Below are 26,960 nucleotides of genomic sequence, written 5' to 3' on the forward strand. Positions count from 1 at the left end.
CAGGTGTACTGACAAACATCATTCATATTACCCAGGTGTGGGCCCTGAATCCTGTATCAATGTCAACAAGAGATACACATATTGATTTTCCAGTCTAGATGGTGCATTGTGCAGGACTCTGAAGATACCAAAAACATGTCTGCTCTTGTAGAGCTTATAACCCTGTCAGAAATTCAGGAATATAAATTTTCTCCCATTAGCTACAGATGCCACTTTAGGGTTTTTCATTGCCAGCTGTATGAAATCCCAGGTATTCTTTCCCAACCCTCCTCCGATGTTAACACTTTATACGACTATAGCACAACGTCAAAACCAAGAAACTGACCACGATCTATAGAGCTTATTCAGATTTTACCAGTTATACATGCACTCACTTGTAGCCTTGCGTAACCACTACAGTCAAGATATACAACTGTACCATTACCACCAGACTCTCTCATGTCATTCCTAAATAGCTACACCCACACCCTCCCTCCATCTTTTACTTCTGGCAACCCCACATCTGTTCTCCATCTCTGTTATGTCACAAATGTTATATAAATGGAGTACTCCAGTGTGGATCCTCTTCAGATTGGCTTTTTTCACTGAGCATAATTTCCTTCAGATTCATTCAAGTTGTTGCAGGAATCAAGTTTCTTCCTTTTTACTACTGAGAAGTATATCACACTATGGATGTGCCACACTTTAACCATTCACTCATTGAAGGGCATCTGGGTAGTTTTGTAGTTGGGGCTATTACAAATAACGTTGCTGTGAACAGTTGTATAGCTGTTCCTGTCTGAAAATAAGTTTTTGTTTTTCTGGGATAAATGCTTAAGAGGACAATTGCTGGGTCATATGCTAAGTTCATTTTTAGTTCTGAAAGAAACTGCCAAACTATTTCCCAGGGTGTCTGCACCATTTTACATTCCCACCAGGAATGTATGAGTAAAACAGTTTCTCTGCATCCTCACAAGCATTTGGTGTTATCACTGCTTTTCATTTTAGCTATTCTGATAGGTGTGTAGTGAAATCTCATTGTGGTTTCAATTTGCCTTTCTCTAATGATATTGAACATCATTTCATGTACTTATTTGCCATCTGCATATTCTCAATCTGTGCTTGTCTTTTGCCCATTTTCTAATTGGATTTTTTTTAAATGTTGTTTACATCTTTATATAGTCTAGATATGTCTGGTTACTATATTTAATCAGCTGCTATAGCATTTGAGGAGGAAAATGATGTCATGGAGGTCCTCTATCTCACTGAACCATTTTAATACTCCTCCCTCTTTAGAAGAACTATCTATATCAATTCCAATCCAGCTGTCTTTCAGGGCAAATTCCAACCCTGGGCAAAGTACTTTATTTAACATTGCTCTGCGCTAGTCTTCAAGAATTAGTGCCCACTCTTTGTGCTTCTTTCTCTAGGGTTTTTGTTCTGAGTCACAAAAGAGTCACAAAAGCAATTGCAATAATGTTGATGTGACAATTTTTCTGTTTTTATTGCTTTCCCAATTTCCCTAGATCAAGTTTTCTCTGTTCACATGATTTTTCCGCTTCCTCAACAACTTTAACTTCCCTGCTGTGGCTGCACACTCACCTCTACATAACCTTGCGGTTCAGTTCCTCAGATTAACCAATTCTGCTTCTGTGTCCAATTTCCAAATTTCTGGAATGGATACTGGGTCTGCCCAATATCAGGGTCGGTTGTGCATTTCCAATGCAGCTGTGGCCTAGAGTAGTGATGGCAGGTGATATGAGGGCTTCCTTCTGGGGATGGGGCCTGTGCAGGTTCTCTGAGAACAAGATCTCAGCCATCTATATTACAGGATCATAAGGAATGTGAAGTCAGAGAGGTTAAGTGGTAAGCCTATCAGGCTCTAAAGCTTGCCCTATATATAGTCACTATGCCAATCATCTCACCAACATGGCTCCAGCCCTCACAATCCTGAGTCTCCCTTAAGACATACAAATTCCAACAGAGAAATATACAAAGAGAAAACAGAAGATAGAAATCTGTTTACAATGAACAGAATAACAGCAAATTCCTTTTTAAACAGATTTTGTAGAAGTTTAAATTTATGCTTCTATTATCCTCCTCATAAAAATACAGCAGTGTGCTATGAGTCCTTGGGTGACATGATCCAGTGACACAAAGTTACTTCCATAAAGTGTGAGGAAAAAACATTATGGCACAAACTCCTTTGAACAAGATACATACTTTAATACAAGAATATTTGTCCTTTCACCAGTATTAAATGGTTTTCTAATGTTAAACCAACTTTGCATTCTTAGGATTAAGCCAATTGGATGGCTAAACAGCACCTGTTTTAAACTTTGTTGGATTTGGCCTACTAAAATTTTGGTTAGGATTTTGCCAACTATGTTCATAAGTGGGATTGGTTTGTAGCTTTTCTTTTCTTTATTTAATCATGCTAAAATACTGAAAGCTTAAGTGTCATGCTGTCTGTTTCAAATAGTTTAGAAAAAAGTTTAAAAAGCAAATGTGGCAAAATGTCAGTATAAGTCAGTCTAGATGATAGGTATATGGGTGTTCACTGTACTATTTCAAAGTTTCTATAGGTTTAAAATTTTTCCAAATAAAACCCGGGGAAACACTATATACTTTTATAGTAACAGCTGAAACAAAAAGGGCCCACAAGACAACCAGTCACGTATTAAGATGTTTTGTACATGGATGGGTCTCATCCTTTTGCCCAGTGGGATCACCTGACATCTGTTCCATGTTAGTAACAGTGGCTCACTATCGGATGCACCACAGATAAGACAGGCTGTAGATTATCATGCTCCCCAGGGTTGCCAGGCATAACCCCAAACTTCACTCATCTGCTCTCTGGAATACTAACTAGATGAATCCCTTATGATGAGTGTAAAGCTGTAAAATAAGCTGCTCTTTGAGAAGCCATTGCTTTTGGACAATGAAATTAAGCATAAAGCAACTTTCAACAATATGCAGTAAGTTTAACCAAAGGCAAAGCCCATTGCCATCGAGTCAATTCTGACTCATAGTGACCCTATAGGTCAGGGTAGACCTGCCCCATAGAGTTCCCAAGGAGCACCTGACAGACTTGAACTAGCTGACCTTTTGGTTAGCAGTCGTAGCACTTAACCACTACGCTACCAGGGTTTCTACAATAAGTTTAGAATAGGCAATATTATTGATATCCTGACAGTGGTAAACATGTTAGTTTATTTCCACTTATACTTTTCCTATCATTAAGTCCCAATTCTCTGAAAAAGCATAAAAAAGGAGATTATATAGTAAGGGAATAAAGGTAATTCTTAGTTTCAAAGTTCTGATTTGTAAGTTAAACCAAGGCAGTACAAAAACCTTCCTTCAATCAAATAAAGTAGGTGGTTAAAAAAAGCTTTTTGCAAATCTTTGGCATTATCAGGTTCCTATGAATATGAAATATAACACTCAAGAATTTTAAGTATTATACACTATGTACTACAAATTGAAAAAATAAAAACAAAATACACGTATATGAGCATGCTTTCCAAAGTATAAACCTTTATTTCAGGATCCTGAAATCAAAATTAATTTATACCGTATTCAGAACCAAGCCCAAATGACAAAGCAAGATGAAACCGCCCGTAGCATAAAACAATAACAATAATAGCTAACACATATATAAAACGTTATTATGTGCCAGGTTCTTTTATCTCATTTAATTCTCATAACGACCCTATGAAGTAAGTACTATTATTATGCCCATTTTATAGATGAGTGGATGAAGGCTGAAATTTGTTCAAACTCAATCAACTGGTAGGTAAATCAAACCAAACCAAACCCGTTGCCACTGAGTCGATTCTGACTCATAGCAACCCTATAGGACAGAGTAGAACCACCCCACAGAGTTTCCATGGAACAGTTGGTAGATTTGAACTGCCAACCTTTTAGTTAGCAGCTGAGGTCTTAAACCACTGCATCACCAGGGCTCCAACCGGTTAAGTAGTAGAGCTGATATACAAACCTGGAAAATCTGGCTTTGGAATCTGTGCTCCTAAGCACTGTACTACAAGACCTCTCAGTATTAGTTACTAATTAAAATCTCAGAAATGTACTCCTTTCTACCCTTAATCATCTCAGGATGACTGTCCTTTGTCTTCTATACATCTAAATTTCCAACATATTTTGTTCTTTTCAGCCTATAAAATGTCCTCAATTTTAAGCCATCTGACTTAATTTTATTTTCTTCCTAGTACTTTGCCCTTAAAAGACTGCATTTTTATCAGTCTCTGCTTGGAATAATAACTGCAAACGTACGAAATAATTAATTAAACCTTGTTTGTTCAAAATTAAAAAAAGAGTTAAACACTTTCCTTAACTCTTTAACTATTCTCTTATCGAGTCTTCAAAGACGTGCTGAGACAAGGACTGCTGATGCTGATAACCAGAGAATCCTACCAGGAGCACATCATGCCCTGGGCTGCGATAACTGTCAAAGCGTATCGCCATTCCTTCTCTACTCTTCTGTGTGCGTACTGCAGAGCAGGATGAGGGCAGGGTTAGTGGGGAAAATTATGGCAGTAATTATAAAATTTACTTTCTAGAAACATGTCAGGTATGGAAATAACAATGTTAAGACCATAACAAGCCAAGTAGGTAAATGTTAAAGTTTTATTTGTTTTTTTTAAAAATCAGGCTATACAAACAGATAACTGGAAACCATATTTGATGCAATTTCCAAAACATACAAAAGAAAGAGTCTCACCTACAAAATTATCTACATGCTTAGGACCCATAATAGAAATATGGTCCGATGGGTTTAGTACAGACAGAGAACAGTCCATAGTAACACACTTAGGAAGAAGACTACTGGGGTACTTTCCAGTACCTAGAAGGTACTTCAATGCATAGAGGTTTTAAGACCTTGGTTTTGATGATTTGAAAGTTAAGAAACAAAATCAAAATCAAACTGGCTTCAATGGGGACATGCCAGTGACCTTCAGTCAGTGACCACAATCACAATGTTTCCAAATAGCCGCCCACTTAGGGACAGAGTAATCTGCAAAGGATAGATTTTACCCTGTCACCTACTCAAATATAATTACTACATTATCTTATAAAGACAATTATCTTTAAAGTCTCTTAAAATATATATAATGAGTTTCCTGAAAAAAAAAAAAAAATTTCAGATTCATCAAAGATGAGTAAAAAACCCCTTACTTTCCTAAGGTTACCTTTTTCCTTTATTCCTGCTTAAAAGCAAAAGCAGACAGCTTCTGATTTGTAGAAAGATCTAAAGGTTTTCGCTTTTTAGGCAAATTCTGATTCTCCTTGGCTTTTTCTTTCTGGCTTTCTGTTCTTTCTGTTTGATTATTTTCATCGACTGGGCGTTTTCGCTTTTTTGCTTCAGCTCCATCACTTGCAGCTCCTCCTTTGGCCTTGTCAGTCCACGCCTTTATGAAAATATTGGGCGTAAAAAGAGAGGATTTTTAGGCAATAACAGAAGTAGAAAGGAAATGATTTCTTATTCAGGTAAGGTTCCTGTATAAAAAGCAGCATAATTAGCGCTTGAATTGTTAAACTAATCATTAAAGGTCATCATTGTTAACAAGTCTTTTATTAATTGTAGAGCACTTTAAAAATTTTACATTCTATCTCTAAAATATTTCAATCTAAACTCTGCTTGTTTAGCCATATTAAGTACAAAATACCATAATTGCACTTTTTTTTTTTAATTGTGCTTTAAGTAAATGTTTACAGGTCAATTTCTCGAAATTCATACACATATTGTTATGTGACCCTAGTTGCAATCTCTATAATGTAACAGTACACTCCCCCTTCCCGTCCCGCGTTTCCTATGTCCATTCAACCAGTTTCTATCCCTTTCTGCCTTCTCATCCCACCTCCGGACAAGAGCTGCCCACTTAGTCTCGTGTATCTACCTGAACTAAGAAGCACGCTCTGCACAAATATTATTTTATGTTTTATACTCCAGCCTAATCTTTGTCTGAAGAGTTGGCTTCAGGAATGGTTTTAGTTCTGGGCTGACAGAGAGTCCAGCAGCTATGTCTTCTGGGGTTCCTCGAGTCTCAGTCAGACCATTAAGTCTGGTCTTTTTACATGAATTTGAGTTCTGCACCAAACTTTTCTCCTGCTCGTCAAGGACCCTATGTTGTGTTCCCCATCAGGGGGGTCATGGGGGTAGCCAGGCACCATCTAGTTCTTCTGGTCTCAGGCTGGTCTCCCCACCCTCATAACCATCAAAGAATGTCTTCTTCTGTGTTTAAACCTCTTCTTGAGTTCTTATAATAGTGGTCTCATACAATATTTGTCATTTTGTGACTAATTTCACTCAGCGTAATGCCTTCCAGATTCATCCATGTCATGAGATGTTTCGTGGATTCATCATTGTTCTCTATCGTTGTGTAGTATTCCCTTGTGTGAATATATCATAATTTGTTTATCCATTCATCCGCTGATGGGCACCTGGGTTGTTTTCATCTTTTTGCTGTTGTAAACAGTGCTTCAATGAACACAAGTGTGCATATATCTACTTGTGTGACCACTCTTATTTCTCTAGGATATGTTCCAAGGAGTGGGATTGCTAGATCGTATGGTAGTTCCATCTCTAGCTTTTTAAGGAAGCGCCAAATCGATTTCCAAAGTGGTTGTACCATTTTACAAAAAAAAAAAAAAAAAAAAAATATTTTTTTTTTTATTAGCAGTGTATAAGTGTTCCAATCTCTCCACAACCTGACATTTTTTATTTTGTGTTTTTTGGATTAATGCTAGCCTTGTTGGGGTGAGATGGTATCTCATTGTAGTTTTGATTTGCATTTCTCTAATGGCTAATGGGAAACCCTGGTGGCATAGTGGTTAAGTGTTACGGCTGCTAACCAAAAGGTTGGCAGTTTGACTACGCCAGGCGCTCCTTGGAAAGTCTATGGGGCAGTTCTACTCTGTCCTATAGGGTTGCTAGGAGTCGGAATCGACTCAACGGCACTGGGTTTTTTGGTTTAATGGCTAATGATCATGAGCATTTCTTCATGTATCTGTTAGCTGCCTAAATGTCTTCTTTGGTGTCTACTCATATCTTTGCCCATTTTTTAAATGGGTTATTTATCTTTTTGTTGTTGAGGTCTTGCAGTATCATGTAGATTTTAGAGATTAGATCCTGATCAGATATGTCATAGCCAAAATATTTTTCCCAGCCTATAGGCTGTCTTTTTACCCTTTTGGTGAAGTCTTTTGATAAGCATTTAAGTGTTTGATTTTTAGGAGCTCCCAATTATCTAGTTTCTCTTCTAGTGTTTGTACATTGTTAGTAACATTTTGTATTCTGTTTATGCCATGTATTAGGGCTCCTAGTGTTGTCCCTACTTTTTCTTCCATGATCTTTATCATTTTAGATTTTATATTTAGGTCTTTGATTCATTTTCAGTTAGTTTTTGTACATGGTGTGAGGCATGGGTCTTGTTTCATTTTTTTGCAGATGGATATCCAGTTATGCCAGCACCATTTGTTAAAGAGACTGTCTTTTCCTCATTTAGTATTTGGGTCTTTGTCAAATATCAGTTGCTCATAGGTGGATGAATTTACATCTGGATTCTCAATTCTGTTCCATTGGTCTATGTATCTGTTGTTGTACCGGTACCAGGCTGTTTTGACTACCATGGCGGTATGACAGGTTCTAAAACCAGGTAGTAACTCGCACTTAGTTCTTCTTCAGGAATGCTTTACTTATCTGGGGCCTCTTCCCTTTCCAAATGAAGTTGGTGATTTGTTTCTCTATCTCATTAAAAAATGTCTTTGGTATTTGGATCAGGATTGCATTGAATCTGTAGATCGCTTTGGGTAGAACTGACATTTTCACAATGTTGAGTCTTCCTATGCAGGTATTTTTATTTTTTTTTTAATGAAATTTTTAGTTTTGAGGTAATTGTAGGCTCACACGTAGTAGTAAGAAACAGTACAGAGACATTCCACATACACTTTAGCCAGTTTCCCCCAGCAGTAACAGCTTGTAAAATCACAGCACAGTATCACAACCAGGACAGTGATATCAGTGCAATCCATGGATCTTATTCAGAATTCCCCAATTTTATTTCTACTCATTTCTGTATGGGTGTATACTTAGCTGTATTGCAGGATTCTGTATTTACTATCACAGTCAAGATACAAAACAGTCCACCACCACAAAGATCCCTCATGTTGTTCTTTTATAACCACCCCTCACCCAAGCCCCAACCCCTGGCACCCACTAATCTATTCTCCATCCCTATCATTTTGGCATTTCAGGAATATTATATAAATGAATCATTCAGTACATATTCTTTTGGGATTGGCTTTTATTCACTCAGAAAAGCCAAACAAGGTCCATTAATTTCGTCTGCCCCTCAAACTTCCTTTAATTTATAATAGTTTCTCCTCCTACTTTATTTCCCTTGATATTTATTTGAAGAAAAGGAGTCCTTTGAGCTGTAAAATTCCCCACATTAACAGACTGAACAACAACAACAAAGTAAACCCTTTGCCGTCAAGTCAATTCTGACTCGTAGCGACCCTGTAGAACAGAGTAGAACTGCCCCATCGGATTTCCAAGGAGCAGCTGGTGGATTTGAACCTTCAACTTTTTGTCTACCAGCCAAACTCTTAACCACTGCACCACCAGGGCTCCCATTAACAGATTAGTTCTAAATAAATATTTAGGGTTTATCTGAAAACATCAGTTACAATTTTAGTATTCAAAAACACAATCACAACTTCTGCCTAGTGTTATGGACTGAATTATGTCCCCCCAAAATGTGCTGTAAATTTTAGCCTCTATGCCTGTGGTTATAATCCCATTTGGGAATGGGTTGTCTTTATTATGTGAATGAGGCAGGATTAGTTTAGAGTGTATTTTGAGTCAATCTCTTTTGAGATATTGTTGTTAGGTGTTCCAATCTTTTCAAACAGACAATCCCATTTTCTTTCTTCCTCATCCTTTTTATGATTTCATATAAATCAGTGGTTTTTAGCGCATAGTGTGAGGTGGCAGCGTGAATACTCTGAGTTTGAAAAAATCTCATGGCAATTCTCTCCTGCACCTATACACAAAAACCACTAGTTTACTAATCATGCAAAATGGAAAAGACAGAACAGGCACATTCACAAAGAATGAACCCAATTACATACAAATAATGTACATTAACAAAAGCAGTTAGAACATTTAAAGTAATGCTAATTGCCTGAGCGTTCTTTTTCTTTTTGTATAAAATGACTTGTACTCTCTTCTTTAAAAACACTATACAGTCCAAATATTTTATTGACTTAGTCATGGTAAGGAGCCTTGTTGGCGCAGTGGTTAAGCACTCAGCTGCTAACTGACAGGTCAGCAGTTCAAACCCCCGGGAGAAAGATGTGGCAGTCTGCTTGCGTAAAGATTACAGCCTTGGAAACCCTATAGGGCAGTTCTACTCTGTCTATAGGGTGCTATGAGTTGGAATAGACTCAACAGCTATCAGTAAGCAGTTATCACAAAGAAAAAGGAAATATTGATTGGAGTTTTATTAATAGTTACTTTCTAAGCCACATTTATATCAAAGCAGAGAGAGCCACTTTACATTTCTTATTCTTTTTTTTAGCTTTAAAGACTTGAATTAAAAAGATCTTTTCTCTGTTAAATATCCTTTTAATGGAGGAATAAAAGTAAAAAACTCATTTTGACTGCTAATATGGTAAGTTTTACCTACTTTGAATGCGTTTCCCAGAACCTTTGCGGCTAAACCATTTGGAGAACGAAATATGAAAAAACAAACCTATGTACAACAGAACAAAACACTGTCTGGTCCTGTGCCATCAAAAGCTTTGCTATGCTTAAGCCCATTGTTGCAGCCACTGTGTCAATCCATCTCATTGTGGTCTCCCTCTCTTTCACTGACCCTCTAACTTTACCAAGCATGATGTCCTTCTCTAGGGACTGGTCCCTCCTGATAACATGTCCAAAGTTTGTGAGACAAAGTCTTGCCATCCTCGCTTTTCAGGAGCACTCTGGCTGTACTTCTTTCACTCTGGCTCCTTACTTGTTCATTCTTCTGGCAGTCCATGGGATATTCAATTTTCTTTGCCAACACCATAATTCTAAGGTATCCGCTCTTCTTCGGTCTTCCTTATTCACTGTCTGGCTTTTGTGTGCATATGAGGTGACTGAAAATACCACGGCTTGATTCAGGCACAGCTTATTCCTCTAAGTGACATCTTTGCCCAACGCAATGCATCATTTGATTTCTTGACTGCTGCTTCCATGGGTATTGATTGTGAATCCAAGTAAAATGAAGTCCTTGACAACTTCAATCTTTTCTCCATTTATCATGATGTTGCTTATTGGTCCAGTTGTTAGGATTCTGGTTTTCTTTATGTTGAGGTGTAATCCATACTGAAGGCTGTAGTCTTTGATCTTCATCAGTAGGTGTTTCAAGTCCTCTTTGCTTTCAGCAAGCAAGGTTGTGTCATCTGCATATTGTAAGTTGTTAATGACTCTTCCTCCAATCCTGATAACACGTTTGTCTTCATATAGTCCAGCTTCTCAGATTATTTGCTCAGTAAAAGGATACAACCATGACATGCAGCTTTCCTGATTTTAAATCACACAGTATCCCCTTGTTTTGCTCTAACAACTGCCTCTTGGTCTGTGTCCAGGTTCCTCCTGAGATATAAAAGAGATTATACAAACAAGGGAGAGAGGCAGAGGTGGGGAAAGATTGATGCCAAGCCACATTAAGATTGCCCAGGAAAAGAAGCTCAGAAGAGATAAGGACCTACCACCAGAGCCAACAGAGAAAGCCTTCCCCTAGAGCTGGCACCCTGAATTCAGTCTTCTGGCCTCCTAAACTATGAGAAAATAATTTTCCATTTGTTAAAGCCACCCACTTGTGGTATTTCTGTTACAGCAGCACTAGATAACTAAGATACCTAGTTTCTTCCTCTTTTGAAGCAGTAAGGTCTTATTCATTCAGATACCATTTTATCTAATTCTTTAGTATTCTGATCCCTTTATACACACTTACGAAGAAAGAAAAACACAAAGTTGTAATGAAGTTCTAAATGGGGCCAGAGGTGGTTAGCCCAGTTTTTGCCTCCTCACTATGAAATAACTTGATTCATAAAACCCAGTTTATCAAAGCAAGTAGCTATGTCACTAGGTGTCCATGCAGTACACTGTCTTCCCTGGGGAAGGGAAACCTGAGGATTTAGGACAACACAGGTTCCTTCCCCTTACAATATAAGGCTTCGCGTAGCCTTCCTTAAATTCACATGAGGAGCAATAGGTATGTCATTGTTCTAATTTCCACGTGGAAGGCTGGAATAGAACACCTGCTTTTTTCCCAAAAGGAACATTCTCATTTAACATTCAATGTGTAAGTAGACAGCATTTAAAAATTTTTTGCTTGCAAGGACTGTGAAGTAGTAGTCTAAAAATGTAAATTAATTTCATTTACTTATTAATCTTATAAGCTTTTGACTTATAACTAATGCAGGTTTTGGGGGTATTCCCCTAATTTATAAGATACAGGGACTTACATAAACATAGACATTTTATAATTGCCAAAAAATTAACCATCCGCGTTAAATAATAATCACTACATATCTACACACTCAAAGCTGGCATTTCAATGATTTAATTTCCTCTCCACCAAGAGTTTACTGATGTATTCAATTTCCAATTAGAATTTTAAAAACCCGAGAATTCACTAAGATCTCAGCACAATTACCCTTACCTTCCTTTCTTCAGCAGACAATGCTCTAAATCGAAGCATTCCTTCTTTTATTATGTCTGCTTCATCTGAAAAGTCAGGATTGTCAGACAAAATATTACTTCTATTTTCTTCCAGCCACATCTGGAATCCAGTTTTTGGCCTAAAATAGTAATCATATGGGAAAAATTTATACTTAAGACTCTTATGATGTTTCAAGTTAGTAATTAACCATTAATCTTTGCATACCTATAGGAGACAAAATTACACTTGCTAATATTCACGTTACTTAAAATTGCCTGGAGACTGCAGGATCAATGGACTGAAAAATCCTTTGTAAGATAAATTCAAAAGGATTACCCATACAAGTATTTTCCAAGTGTAAGAACCACACTCTGTACTTTCAACTCTTCTGTGAATGTTGACAGGCCCGAAGTCTGCAAGGTCACTTGGTTGGCTCCTTCTCTGCCTCCCAAACCAGCTATATGAAACTTCACAGCTTCTTTTGAACCACTTCCCCATCACTCACCTCTCACAGATAACCTGAGAGCTGGGTTTTTCCCTGTATCATTATTATGTAAAGCATGGACATAGCACATTTGTAAATTTTGTTCAACTTCACTTCTGACACAGATTGTCTTTAAGTTGCAAGTGAAGTCCTTATGCAAATACTCAGCATTTACTGTGCACTTACCATCTGCCAGCCATTGCTCTAAACTCTCTATGTGCATCCTCATTTAATGGGCAACAACCCTACAAGGTAGGCACAATTAGTATCTCTATTCCACAGATGAGAAAGCCGAGGCTCAGAGAGATAACCTAACTTACTCAAGATCACACAGTCAGAGTCAGACCTGGGATTCAGCAGCCAGGCAGTTGATTCCAGAGTCCCCACAATTACCCCCCACTATACGGCCTCCATACGCTGTAGCTGAACTGATCCTTAACAGCCTACATCCACACAAAAAGTAAGTGGCATAAATGCCATGGGAAAATGTTTATGATAAAATTTTTAATGGAAACAAAAAAAACAGGGTATAAAATTATATCTTTAATATAAACCCCATTGAGTATGAAATCTTAAATTCATTGAAAAGGATTAGAAAGAAAATATTACTTCTGAGAATAACTAAGTGATATTTGTCTTTATAATTTTAAGTATTTTTCAAATATTCTACAATAAACTTTAATTTTTAGAAAAATCAGTTATTAACACATTGATTTTATGGCTATAGCACTTGTCCAATTTCTAAAAATACATAAATTTCAAGTAATTTCTTAATGTAACCTTACTTCTAGAAAAATAATAGAACAAAACAAATAAAAAGCAATCCTAAACAAAAGGTTCTTGAGTTTCCAGAAATTAATACACATTTTAATCAATCTTGGGGCAATGTCCCAAGTCTAGCTAACAGCATGCAATCCTTCTGAATGTCTCTAAATAGCTCCATTTTTAGGAAGAAAAAGAAAATCAGACATTTCTCTTCTGATTTAGCATATCAACATTTGTGTCAAAATTTTCAGTTAGAACACTTCGAAGGCTAGCATAACAGGGGCGGGGGTTTGGGGACCATGGTTTCAGGAGACATCTAGGTCAATTGGCATAATAAAATCTATTAAGGAAACATTCTGCCCTAGAGGCAGAAAGGGCCACATATACCAGAGGCTACATCAGCCTGAGACCAGAAGAACTAGATGGTGCCTGGCTATAACTGATGACTGCTGCCCTGACAGGGAACACAGCAGAGAACCCTTGAGTGGGTAGGAGAGCAGTGGATGCAGACCTCAAATTCTCGTAAAAAGACCAGACTTAATGGTCTGGCTGAGACTAGAAGGACCCCAGAGGTCATGGTCCCCAGACCTTCTGTTATTCCAAGACAGGAACCATTCCCAAAGCCAACTCTTCAGACAGGGATCAGACTGGACTATGGGATAGAAAATGATACTGGTGAGGAGCTTCTTGGATCAAGTAGACACCTGAGTCTATGTGGGGAGCTCCTGTCTGGGCGGAAGCAGAGAAGACAGAGGGGGTCAGAGGCTGGCCGAATGGACACAAAAATAGAGAGCGGAGAGAAGGAGTGTGCTGTCTCATTACAGGGAGCACAACTAGGAATACATAGCAAGGTGTATATAAATTTTTGTATGAGAGACTGACTTGATTTGTAAACGTTCACTTAAAGCACAGTAAAACTTAGAAAAAAAAATTTCAGTTAAGTAATGTAATTCCTTAACAAGATTTCAAAAACAAAGTTTCTGTATAGTCAATTCAGAGTATAAAAAGTTGAATTAATCAATCTTAAAATTTTCATTGCTTAGAATCTAAATATAATTCAGAACAAAATAGGAAAAATAAAAATCACAGCTATTCCCACAAATTAATCTGGTTAACATAAAGTTACTGGTAAAATAAGATACTATTCAATGCTAAAAATGAAATGGTGACTTTTCCAATTTAATGAATACATTTAAGATAAACATAGCAAAGATATGCATAAACACAAGCTTTCATATTGCTAGGGTTGTATCAATACAACATGAATGCAGAACGATCTGTCAGTATCTTTTGGAATTACAAGTGTACACTAACTTGAAACATACAGGAATCTATCTTGTAACTATTATTTACATATGTGAGAAATAATACTCATATAAAGTTATTCATTAAAGTACTGTTTGTACTAGCAAAAGATCAGCAACCATCTTTTACTCACTGTCATGGATTGAATTATGTCCCCCCAAAAATGTGTGTATCAATTGGGCTGGGCCATGATTCCTGGTATTGTGTGATTTTCCTGTATGTTGTAAATCCTGCCTCTATGATGTTAATGACGGAGGATGGGCGGCAGTTGTGCTAGTGAGGCAGGACTCAATCTACAAGATTGGATTGTGTCTTGAGGCAATCTCTTCAGATATAAAAGAGAGAAGCAAGCAGAGACGGGGGACCGCATACTACCAAGAAAGCAGTGCCGGGAGCACAGCATGTCTTTGAGGCCAGGGTCCCTATACAAAGAAGATCCTAGTCCAGGGGAACATCGGTGAGAAGGTTGACAGAGAGAGAATGCCTTCCCCAGGAGCTGATGACCTAAATTTGGACTTTTAGCCCACTTTACCATAAGGAAACGCCGAGCGTGTTCTTCCCTTTTAGTCTTCCATCTCCAGCTCTTTGCACATGTCATTATAATACTCTACTTTGTCTTCTCAAAAAGCCCTTTGAAATCTTCTGTTCAGTTCTTTTACTTCATCAATTCTTCCTTTTGCTTTAGCTGCTCGATGTTTGTGAGCAAGTTTCAGAGTCTGCCCTGACATCCATCTTGGTTTTCTCTTTCTTTCCTGTCTTTTCAATGACCTCTTGCTTTCTTCATGTATGATGTCCTTGATGTCATTCCACAACTCATCTGATCTTCAGTCACTAGTGTTCAATGTGTCAAATCTATTCTTCAGATGGTCTCTAAATTCAGGTGGGATATACTCAAGGTCATATTTTGGCTCTCGTGGACTTGCTCTGATTTTCTTCAGTTTCAGCTTGAACTTGCATATGAGCAATTGATGGTCTGTTCCACAGTTGGCCCCTGGCCTTGTTCTGACTGATATTGAGCTTTTCCACTGTCTCTTTCCACAGATGTAGTCAATTTGATTTCTGTGTTCCATCTGGCAAGGTCTGTGTGTATAGTCGCCGTTTATATCGGTGAAAGAAGGTGTTTGCAATGAAGAAGTCATTGGTCTTGCAAAATTCTATCATTCAATCTCCAGCATTGTTTCTATCACCAAGGCTGTATTTTCCAACTACTGATCCTTCTTCATTGCCAGCTTTCACGTTCCAGTTGCCAGTAATTATCAATGCATCTTGGTTGTATGTTCGACCAATTTCAGACTGCAGCAGCTGATAAAAATCTTCTATTTCTTCATCTTTGGCCTTAGTGGTTGGTGCATAAATTTGAATAACAGTCGTATTAACTGGTCTTCCTTGTAGGCGTATGGATATTATCCTATCCCTGACAGTGTTGTACTTCAGGATACATCTTGAGAAGTGTTTTTGATGATGAATGCAGCACCATTCCTCTTCAAGATGTCATTCCCAGATAGTAGACTATATGATTGTCCGATTCAAAATGGCCAATACCAGACGATTTCCAATTTTCCTAGATTCATACTTCGTACATTCCAGGTTCCGATTATTAATGGCTGCTTGCAGCTGCTTCTTCTCATTTTGAGTCATGCCAAAAGGGAAGAACAAGCTCGGAGTTTCTCAAGCTGAAAGAACTGAAGAAAAAATTCAAGCCTCGAGTTGCAATAGTGAAGGATTCTATGGGGAAAATATTAAACGACCCAGGAAGCATCAAAAGAAGATGGAAGGAATACACAGTCATTATACCAAAAAGAATTAGTCGATGTTCAACCATTTCAAGAGGTGACATATGATCAGGAACCGATGGTACTGAAGGAAGAAGTCCAAGCTGCTCTGAAGGTATTGGTGAAAAATGAGGCTCCAGAAATTGATGGAATATCAATTGAGATATTTCAACAAACAAGATGCAGTGCTGGAGGTGCTCACTCGTCTATGCCAAGAAATATGGAAGACAGCTTCCTGGCCAACTGACTGAAGGGATCCATATTTATGCCTGTTCCCAAGAAAGGTGATCCAGCCGAATGTGGAAATTATAGAACAATATCATTAATATCACACGCAAGCAAAATGTTGAAGATCATTCAAAAACGGCTGCAGCAGTGTATCCACAGGGAACTGCCAGAAATTCAGGCTAGATTCAGAAGAGGATGTGGAACCAGGGATATCATTGCTGATGTCAGATGGATCCTGGCTGAAAGCAGAGAATACCAGAAGGATGTTTACCTGTGTTTTATGGACTATCCAAAGGCATTCAACTGTGTGGATCATAACAAATTATGGATAACACTGTGAAGAATGGGAATTCCACAACACTTAATTGTGCTCATGAGGAACCTTTACATAGATCAAGAGGCAGTTGTTCGGATAGAACAAGGGGATACTGAATGGTTTAAAGTCAGGGAAGGTATGCATCAGGGTTGTATTCTTTCACCATACCTATTCAGTTTGTATGCTGAGCAAACAATAGGAGAAGCTAGACTACATGAAGAAGAACGGGGCATCAGGACTGGAGGAAGACTCATTAACAACCTGCGTTATGCAGATGACACAACCTTGCTTGCTGAAAGTGAAGAGGGCTTGAAGCACTTACTAATGAAGATCAAAGATCACAGCCTTCAGTATGGCTTGCACCTCAACATAAAGAAAACAAAAATCCTCACAACTGAACCAATGAGCAACATCATCATAAATGGAGAAAAGATTGAAGTTGTCCAGGATTTCATTTTACTTGGATCCACAATCAACAGCCATGGAAGCAACAGTCAAGAAATCAAAAGACACATTGCATTGGGTAAATCTGCTGCAAAGGACCTCTTTAAAGTGTTGAAGAGCAAAGATGTCACCTTGAAGACTAAGGTGCGCCTGACCCAAGCCATGGTATTTTCAATCGCATCATAGGCATGTGAAAGCTGGACAATGAGTAAGGAAGACCGAAGAAGAACTGACGCCTTTGAATTGTGGTGTTGGAGAAGAATATTGAATATACCATGGATTGCCAAAAGAATGAACAAATCTGTCTTGGAAGAAGTACAACCAGAATGCTCCTTAGAAACAAGGATGGCGAGACTGCGTCTTACATACTTTGGACATGTTCTCAGGAGGGATCAGTTCCTGGAGAAGGACATCATGCTCGGCAGAGTACAGCATCAGCAGAAAAGAGGAAGACCCTCAACGAGGTGGATTGACACAGTGGCTGCAACAATGAGCTCAAGCATAAGAATGATTGTGAGGATGGCTCAGGACCGGGCAGTGATTCATTCTGTTGTGCATAGGGTCGCTATGAGTAGGAACCAACTCGATGGCACCTAACAACAACAACCATGAGGAAATAAATTTTTCTTTGTTAAAGCCATCCACCTGTGGTATTTCTGTTACAGCAGCACTAGATGACTAAGACAGCAACAGAGAAGTAAATAAAATATGGTATATCCATTCTATGCAATGTAAAAAGATTTAAAAAGTTCTGTATATAATAATATGAAATGATCTGCAAAAGCTATTATTAAGTGGGAAAAAAATGGCTATAGAACAATGTGTATAGTATGCTACCATTTCTGTAAAACTAAAAAAATAGACAAACAGGTATAATTGTTTATGTATGTACAGAATCATTCTGGAAGGATATATAAGAAACATTGTGGTGATTGTTTCTGGAAAGGAGAACTGGGTGAATAAGAAACAGTTTACTTTTCATCACATATCTTTTTGTATCTTTTGATTCACCCGCCCACGTAAATATGTATTTAAAGACAATAAATGAACGAAAAAAATTTGAAACTTAAAAAATTATAAAATGCAGTGTACCAATAAAATGTATATACAATTTTAATGTGTAAATTGTAAGTTTATGTATCTACCTGTTATTATACCCATTTTACAGATGAGCAAAAGGAGGCTGGACTTGTCCAAGGTCACCTAGCTGATAAGTAGTGGAGCTAGTATTCAAACCCGGGCAGTTAGGCTCTGGAATCTGTGCTTCTAACAACTGTGCTATAATGCCTCTTAATACAAGTTACTAATTAAAAAATCAGCAGTGTACTCCTTCCTACCCTTAATCATCTCGGGATAAGGACGAGCCTCCTCAATACCTAATTCTTAAAAGTTACAAGTGTTCTGAACATCTGCCACCAGTGCCAATGTGTTATTTATAATAACAGAGTTGCATAATTTTGTATTGCTGCTACTATATCCGTTTTATCAGGACAGCGTATTAAGAATGCTACATTTCTATACTTACTGACCTCTGGTTCTCAGTGTTTTGAGGGGATAAAGCTGGGGTTTCAGATGATAAATTTTTAGGATTTTCTTCTTTGACTTCATCAGTCTTATCAGCTTGGGAAGTTCTTTTTTGGAAATAGGATGCTGCAGATGTCTGGAAAAACAAACATGAGTATTGCAGCAAGACCTAGATGATTTTATAAGTTACAAACGGGTTTGAAAAATGTGAAGAAACATTTAAATTATTTACAATTCTTATACTAATGTGTGAAGTCCTGAGGTTCTCAGTTAAAACAAACATGCACACACACACACACAACCAAAGAGCTATACTTCAAATTTCATGTTTTCTAAATGAATAAAATTATATGAAACAGAAAAGATAAACAATAGATCTATTTTACTGATGACAAATCAGGGATGAAATACTTACTGAATACTTACTAAGGGAGGCAAAACCAGAATACCAAATAAGGTAAGATTAGAGTCAGTCATTATTAAACAAGAATATGCATCAGAACCATCTGGGAAGTTTTTAAAAAAAATAAGATAAATGCCTAAGCCCCTGCGGTCTGGGTATGTATGTTTTTAAAAAGTGACCAGATGATTCTGAAGCAAAGCCAGAACCGAGAACCACTGCCCTTCTACACATTCAACTATAAACAACTCACACCTCCTGTCCTATGCCTGAAACAGCCAACAAACTGAAATAAGATAAACAGGTCACATGTTGTTTACTGCAGATGTGAGTAGTTGAAAGAGTACCTGCTTAGACTTTGGCTTTGGAATTAGAGGCTTTATAACTGGAGACTTGTCATTACTTGCAGCGCGATTAAGTGCAGTGGGTTTCTTCGGTAATTTATTCATATGATCTAAAATATTAGTTGAACGTCCTGTATTCACCGAAATGGCTGGCTCTTTGGAATTGGCTGATACCTAAAGAGCAAACTTGTCTTAGAATTTTATATTGAATGAGAAAAAAAAAAAAAAAACCAGGAGATACTTATGTTTCTTTAAAATTTTGAAGTTTGCATTACAGTCTTACCTTTGGAAAATACCACTACTATATTTGGTACAATCCAAATTAAGACCAATAGGCATATTCCCAAAATACCACATCCCCAAGAAAAAACAGAATCATTCAAAACCATAGGCACTTAGAAGATAAGAAGAACATATAATTCTTAGCCCAAGTGTGAACTGGTGCTGCTTTCTCCTTTTTTCCACAATGATCTACTTTAGTTTTTAATGCCTCCACATCTGGGGAGGGTCATCTGGTCATTTGAAAATAACAGAAAATTGCACTGCAAAGAGTTTACCTTGAAGGGATTTGCTCGTCCTTGGTTGCTAGAGATAACTGCACCTTTCATAAGCAGAAAGAAACTCTTGCTTAATATTGATAAAAAATAGACGACCCTGACTTCTATAACAGTAGATAGAATGTTTTAATATACACTATATAAAAACAAATGTACTTCCCGCCTTTAAAACTATTAACAACTACAGATGACCTCCTTCCTACTTTCAAGACAAAATAACAGCTCTTAGATAGAACCCATCCCAATTTGCCACTATGAAACCTACAAACCCAGCATGTGTAGATCTATCCCTCCTGCTGTTACCATGAAGAATGGTGCCATATTTTAGCAAAGCTTAATCCCTCTATTTGTACTCTGGTAACTACCTCCCCCTGCTTTCTCAAGAAACTTGAGCTATCAGTGATTCCCCCTCCCATCTTTGACTTTTCCCTCTTGATTGGCCCCTCAAGTCTCTCCACTTAGCAACAAAAGACAAACCCTCTCCAACTTACACACTCTCCAGCTACCATTTTTCTCTCCCCTCCCCTATACAGTCAACTTCTGAAGAGCTATCTACATTGCTGTTCCCATTTCCTCACTGTCCATATGTTCCTCCATCCAATATAACATGGCTTCTAGCCCTACTACACTACAGAACCGGCTCTTGATAGGACCCCCAATGACCTCTACGTGGACAAATCTGGCGGATACTTTCCAGTCATCATTGTATTTGACCTCTTGAAAGCATTCCATGTGGCTGACTGGTCCTTTTTCTTGATACTCTCTCCTCCCTTGACTTCTGAAATGCCATATTCTCCTGGCCCATCTCCTTCCTCTCTGGCCCTTGGTCTCCTTCTCCATGGAGGGTTTTCCTCTCCTTCTCTACCTGATGTTTAAATGTTAAGGCCTCCCCAGGCCTAAGCCCATTTTTCTTCTCGCTCTACATCCTCTGGCTATCCTCACTCACCCATGCCTAGTTTTAATTGCTATACTTAGGCCAATGATTTTCATTTTCTATCTTTAGCCCAGACTCCTTTTCTGAGTTCTTGATCCAAACATCCAACTACCCATGTGACATTCCACTTGATTAGTAATTTAACATCTTCCTACTAAAACCTATTCCTGACTCAGTAAGTGGTACCAGTGTTCATTCACTCAATGACTCAAGCCAAAAACTGAGCCATTCTTCACACCTGAACACCCATACCCTCTACATTTTCCTCAGAAACACCTCTTCAATTCTTCCCATTCTTTGCACCCTCACCACTACCACTCTCACCCAATTCACTATTTAATCTCACTTGGACTGCCTCAGCTGTCTTATTGTATCCGGTCCTCCTCAGCATAGCATGCTGTGCCACGTGCCTACTTAAAAACTACAACAGATTCTCAGAGAACTTACAATAGAGATCAAAATCCTTAATATGGCCTACTGGGATCTGCAAGATTTGGCTCCTGTCATCACTTCAAAAGCATCTAGCACCACTTTCCCTTTGCTTTCGATCCTCTCCATACATACTCTTTTATAGTCTTTACACATGCTGTTCCCTAAGCCCAAATGCTTTTCCCTTGTCCCTGCTCCCACCCACCTTTGCCTAGCTGACTCTTATCCTTCACGCCTTTGCTTTAAACACTTGTTTTTCTAACAGGTTTTCCTTGGGAGTCTCTACTCACCCCTGGTCATGACCCGATTATAGACACGTTACATGCTCTGTATACTTTCTAAAAGTTAATTTTTATCAAAGTAATATACAGACATAGTTTAAAAAGGCAAATGGTACTATAAGATTTATGCAAAAAAAAAAAAAAAAAAAAAAACCCAGCAACCCATTGCTCTAACCTTCTCTATCCCCCAGCCCTATGCCCCAAAGGCAGCTACTTTCAACTCCTTTTAACTGTTTCTCCAGCATCCTGCATGTTTCCTTAGTGACCCTCAGGAATCTTATGTTCAATACTTGTCTTCCCTGCTGGGCTGAAACAGCATATGGCAGGCATGTCTGCTTGCCTTCCGGACCCTCATCTAGCCGAATGCTTGACACGCAAGAAGCACTTAATACATTTGTTAAATGACCAGTTTCACAAACATCTGATTAAAAAAAAAAAGCACATTTGAGTAGATGTATCACTTTAAAGACTACGTGCAAAATTTTCTTGATATTACAAACTTACAATTATTTCTCACCTGACTTGATAGTTGACACATCAGAAGAATTTGCACTTTTGGAAAATGGGTTTTGTCCTACAGAGTAATTAAGATAAAACAGTACACTGTAAACAGGGAAGACAAAGTCATCTTCTCTATGCAACAGAGTGTAAAAGTGTTTCCAAAAATACAGGTATTTGATTTTCCTCAGCCAAGTAAAATGGGGAAAGCCACACCCATGGCAACTCTCATCATAAACCAAAAACCAAACCCAGTGCCGTCGACTCGATTTCAGCTCATAGTGACCCTACAGGACAGAGTAGAACTGCCCCGTAGGGTTTCCAAGGAGCGCCTGGCAGATTCGAACTGCTGACCCTTTGGTTAGCAGCCATAGCACTTAGTCACTACACCACCAGGGTTTCTCTCATCATAATCACCTTGAAAATGTATCTCACTATGCTTATGTATTTCTGGTTTTTCTTCTACTTCATCAGCTTCTCCGCTGTCCTCTGTTTCTTCTTCAACTTGATTTCTAAGCCTTGGTTGGCTCCACTCTGAAGGAGTATTATAGTAACTAAAAGACAATAGTATTACTCAATAAAGAGCTACACAAAGACCAATTTAATACTCAGGGTAGTAAAGGAAAACTCGAGAAACTGAATTTTTTTTTCTTACCCAGCATTCAACTTTTTTCTGAAATCCTCTTCTTGCTCTTCCTCCTCTTCCTCCTGGGTCGCTGCCAATTCTGCTGCCTTCTCCATAGCTAGTTCACTAAGTCTTTGGGCCAATATTAACTTCCGAGAACGAGAAGCATATTTAATGGCTAAATTCACAGCATTCTGAGTCATCAGATCAGCAAGTTCTACACATCGAAATTCCCGCTCCAGTTTACAAGAAAGCTAATCAAAAAATAGAAAGAAAAAAAAAAAAATCAAATCTTGTTAAGCAAAACTTTTGAAAATAAATGACTGGCACTACTGGTAAAACTGAGAAAGCTGTTTTCTAGATACTGTACATCACCGATTCTAAGATGCACATTTTTACATATTTTAACATCTCTGAAATTGGCCTGTATCTTACAATTGATGGCGGGCCAGCATTTAATTGGCAGCACTTTCTTCTGTCTCTGTGGCTCAAAAAACCAGTTGAGTCAATTCTGATTCATGATGACCTCTTATGTGTCAGAGTGGAACTGTGCTCCATAGGGGTTATGATAGCTGATTTTTTGGAAGAAGATCACCAGGATTTTCTTCCAAGGCATCTCTGGGTAGACTCAAACTTCCAACCTTTTGATTAGCAGCTGAGCGAGTTAATTGCACCAACCAGGGACTCCAAAAGTGGCTTAGATTTAGTGAAATACGGCACATCATTTCAAGCAATTAACTGCAAGGAAAGCAAGACTTTCTTAAATTTAAAGATGGCTCTCTCAAATTTGTTTTCCAGCCCCCAGTTCCCTACCCCAAAAAGACACAGGGTAGGAAATTAAAAAAAAAAAAGTTGTAAACAAATCAGTTATTATTTTCCCCAGAATTGGCATGCAAGTACTACTGAGTGAATCTGGGTAGGGGTGACTTACAATATAAAACGAAGGGTAGGTATTCATTTAAGATCTCTTAGAAAACACTATTTTCCTTTTGATATGAATTTTGGCAACCCAATGAAGTACAAAGTGAGGAAAAGTGATACTTCAAAGGCTGTTAAGGGTGTCATAATTCATGGGATAGAAGGATTACCGTTAATAGGCATGACTGCTTTAGATAGTCACCTATATTTCCTCATTAAGTTTTCTAGTACCACTTGTCGATAAACAGTGCTTGTCAGTCAGGGTGGTACTGTGCACCACCGTGCATACAGAAATGCAAGGGTATTGTTCGGTTTTCACGTTGGTTAGGGTGAGTTATGGGAATGGTTCTTGCGTTAGCTAGGGTGAACTATGGGCATGGCTGTCATGTTGACTAGGGCAAACTATGGGCATGGTTCTTGCATTGGCTAGGGTGAACTACAGGCATGGTTCTTCCATTGGCTACGGTGAACTACAGGCATGGTTCTCGCATTGGCTAGGGTGAACTATGGGCATGGTTGTCTCATTGGTTAGGGTGATCTCTGGGTATGATTTTTGCGTTGGCTAGGATGAACTACTGACATGGCTCTCGCGTTAGCTAGGGTGAACTACGGGCATGGTTCTTTCATTGGTTAGGGTGATCTCTGGGTATGGTTTTTGCGTTGGCTAGGGTGAACTACTGGCATGGCTCTCGTGTTGGCTAGGATGAACTATGGGCATGGTTCTCACATTGGCTAGGGTGAACTATAGGCATTTGCCTGGGACCAGGAACATTAAAGAACTGACCAACCCCCAAAGCTACTTTACCCAGCTAAGAAACACCGGTCCAAAGGAAAGGCTCCACCACTAAATAGTAAATAAATCAAACATGTTTCTTTACATGTGTTGCAAAAAATACAAAGCTTGCTAGTTTCTGGACCACAAACAATGCTTTATAAAAGAAACAAAAGTCACCCCACAACAAAGTAATTAAAATAGTTTAATATTAAATTCAAGGCAGTGTTGTATAAAGACAACAGTAGTGAACCACAACTTTTAGGGACTGGGGTTATAATTAGCTCTGTGGTCTTAAATATCATTTTCCCCTCCAAACCCTTTTTTCCCCAACTTTAAAAAGAAAAATCTGGACCATTCACTCTTTAAAGAAATACTGAGCATGTACCATGTATTAAAGGGTCCCTGAATAGGGGGAGAGCAAGTGGGAGTACGGAGTAAGATGTATGTAAACTTATATGTGACAGACTGATTGGATTTGTAAACGTTCACTTGAAGCTTAATAAAAGTTAATAAAAAAAAAAAAAAGGGTCCCTGGGCGGTACAAACAGTTAAGTTCTGGGCTACTAACTGAAAGGCTAGCAGTTCGAACCCACCCATAGATGCACTGGAAGAAAGGCCTGGTGGTCTGCTTCTGAAAGGTCACAGCCATGAAAACCCAAAGGAGCACAGTTCTGCACTGACACACAAGGGGTCATCATGAGTCAGAATCAACTCAGTGGCAACTGGGCTATGTATTAAGGTCCCTAGGTGGTATAAACAGTTTAAGCTCAACTACTTTCCTAAAGGTTGGCAGTTCTAACTCAACCAGTGGTACCATGTAAGAAAGGCCTGGCAATCTGTTTCCATTAAGATTATAGCCAGAAAACCCTATGGAACAGTTTTACTCTGTAACACATGGGGTTGCCATGAGTCAGAATCGGCTCAACAGCAATGGGTTTTGTTTTTTTTCACTACGTAGCAGGAACTACGTCAATGCCTGGCATACAACAGTGAACAAGACATGCTCACTGCCCTCGAGGGGCTTGCAGTCTAATGCAAGATGAGCAGAGAAGAAATTATATTATACTCTTCTCCATAAACCAACCTGGAGTGAGGATACAAATATATGAACTTTAAGATATGCTGCTCCAAAGATAAATGTACTAAAATACATAAGGCACCAAACCTGGTCACTAGCTACAGACAAACTTTCAGTATACATAGCAGCCTAATTCACAAAGGCAGGCACAGCTAAAAATCCAATCAAAATTTTTAAGACTATCCAGCCTTGGAAATTTAAAAACAACTGGCACTCAAACTTTATTTGCCAAGTTTAATACCAGCAGGAGCTAGGGCAGCGATTCTCAAACTTTGTTGAGCATCAGAGTCACCTGAACGGCCTGTTAAGCTGGGTGTACCCTTAGAGTCTGCACTTCTAACCAGTTCCCAGGGGATGCTGATGCTGCTGGTAGGTAGGATAGGTGTGGGAGGCTGGAGGAAGGGCCTTACTTTTAAGAACCACTGTCTAGAGGACAATGGCTCTCCACTCGGGCAGCACATCTGAATCACCTGGGAAACTCAGCCACAACAACAAATGTCTGCTTCCTACGTCGGACCAGTTATATCACAATTTCTTCCCAGGTTGAAATGTGCAGCCAGATTGAGAATCACTGACCTTAGGTATCACCTAGTAGTGGTCTTTAGGGTCCTAGGGAAACAAAAAAGGGAAGGAGCACCAGAAAATTTATGTCTGCCATATGATCCTAGAAACAACAAGCTCATGTTTTAAATATTGTAACTGCAATACCAATAGGAAACAGAAATTTTAAAGGTGGGGAAAAAAAAAAACCCTACCAGATATGACTTAAGAATTTTAGCCTGTGGAGCTTAGTGGTAATTTATAAACCATTAAGAAATTCAACCTACAGAAGAAAACGACTTATCATTAATTTTTTCAGTACAGTATACTGATTTTACTCACCGCAAGCATTTTCATTAAAAGTTCCTGTTGTTCTCTTATTGCTTGATTTTTAGTGCTCTCTTCATATTCGTAACCATTTTTAGCTAAATAATCAAGGTAGTTGTGAAATATAACGGAGCGCCAAAACTGTTCCTATAAAAGTGGAAAAAATTGTTTAGAGACAACTATTACCTTTTACCAGGCAAGTGTTAAATATATATCTTAACACATTTCAGTTTATTTTCTGAAATCCACCTGGTGGACGTGAACTGCCAACCTTTTGGTTAGCAGCCCAGCACTCAACCACTAAGCCTCGAGGATTTCCTCCTCTCCATAGCTTATTTTGCAGTTCAAATTCCAATGTGATGCTATGGCTTGATTTTATCTCCTTTTCTTGGAAAAACAAAAAGGACCTGCAGTATTTTAAACAGTTTCCTAGTATTTGAAGTAAGGCTCAGAGAACTCAGTAAAGTGTTTTTCTATTTTCTTTTTTTAGATTTACATTTTTTAACTTTTTTTTTATTATACTTTAGATAAGGTTTAGAGAACAAACTAGCTTCTCCTTAAACAATTAGTATACATATTGTTTTGTAACACTCTCCTTTCTCAACCTTGGGTTCCCTATTACCAGCTTTCCTGTCCCCCCCTGCCCTCCTGTCCTTGCCACTGGGCTGGTGTGCCCCTTCAGTCTCATTTTGTTTTATGGGC

General features: G+C 38.5%; 1 protein-coding gene across 2 annotated transcripts in view; it reads right to left on the minus strand.

The window, feature by feature from the left end:
- Window positions 1–4,626: 4,626 nt before the first annotated feature.
- WDHD1 (WD repeat and HMG-box DNA binding protein 1) overlaps window positions 4,627–26,960 on the minus strand; it is a 67,673-nt gene continuing 45,339 nt past the window's right edge. For both annotated transcript variants that reach the window (XM_049898332.1, XM_049898331.1), the window contains 9 exons: window positions 26,274–26,405; window positions 22,651–22,874; window positions 22,413–22,549; window positions 22,015–22,071; window positions 19,854–19,897; window positions 19,300–19,470; window positions 18,558–18,688; window positions 11,715–11,853; window positions 4,627–5,408 (listed from right to left, as the gene is read on the minus strand). In XM_049898332.1, coding sequence (XP_049754289.1) covers window positions 5,199–5,408; window positions 11,715–11,853; window positions 18,558–18,688; window positions 19,300–19,470; window positions 19,854–19,897; window positions 22,015–22,071; window positions 22,413–22,549; window positions 22,651–22,874; window positions 26,274–26,405 — 1,245 coding nt within the window. In that variant the 3' untranslated portion in view covers window positions 4,627–5,198. The remainder of the gene's footprint in view (window positions 5,409–11,714; window positions 11,854–18,557; window positions 18,689–19,299; window positions 19,471–19,853; window positions 19,898–22,014; window positions 22,072–22,412; window positions 22,550–22,650; window positions 22,875–26,273; window positions 26,406–26,960) is intronic.

This window comes from Elephas maximus, chromosome 10, assembly GCF_024166365.1.
Source record: "Elephas maximus indicus isolate mEleMax1 chromosome 10, mEleMax1 primary haplotype, whole genome shotgun sequence".
In the NCBI taxonomy this organism is placed as follows: Eukaryota; Metazoa; Chordata; class Mammalia; order Proboscidea; family Elephantidae; genus Elephas; species Elephas maximus.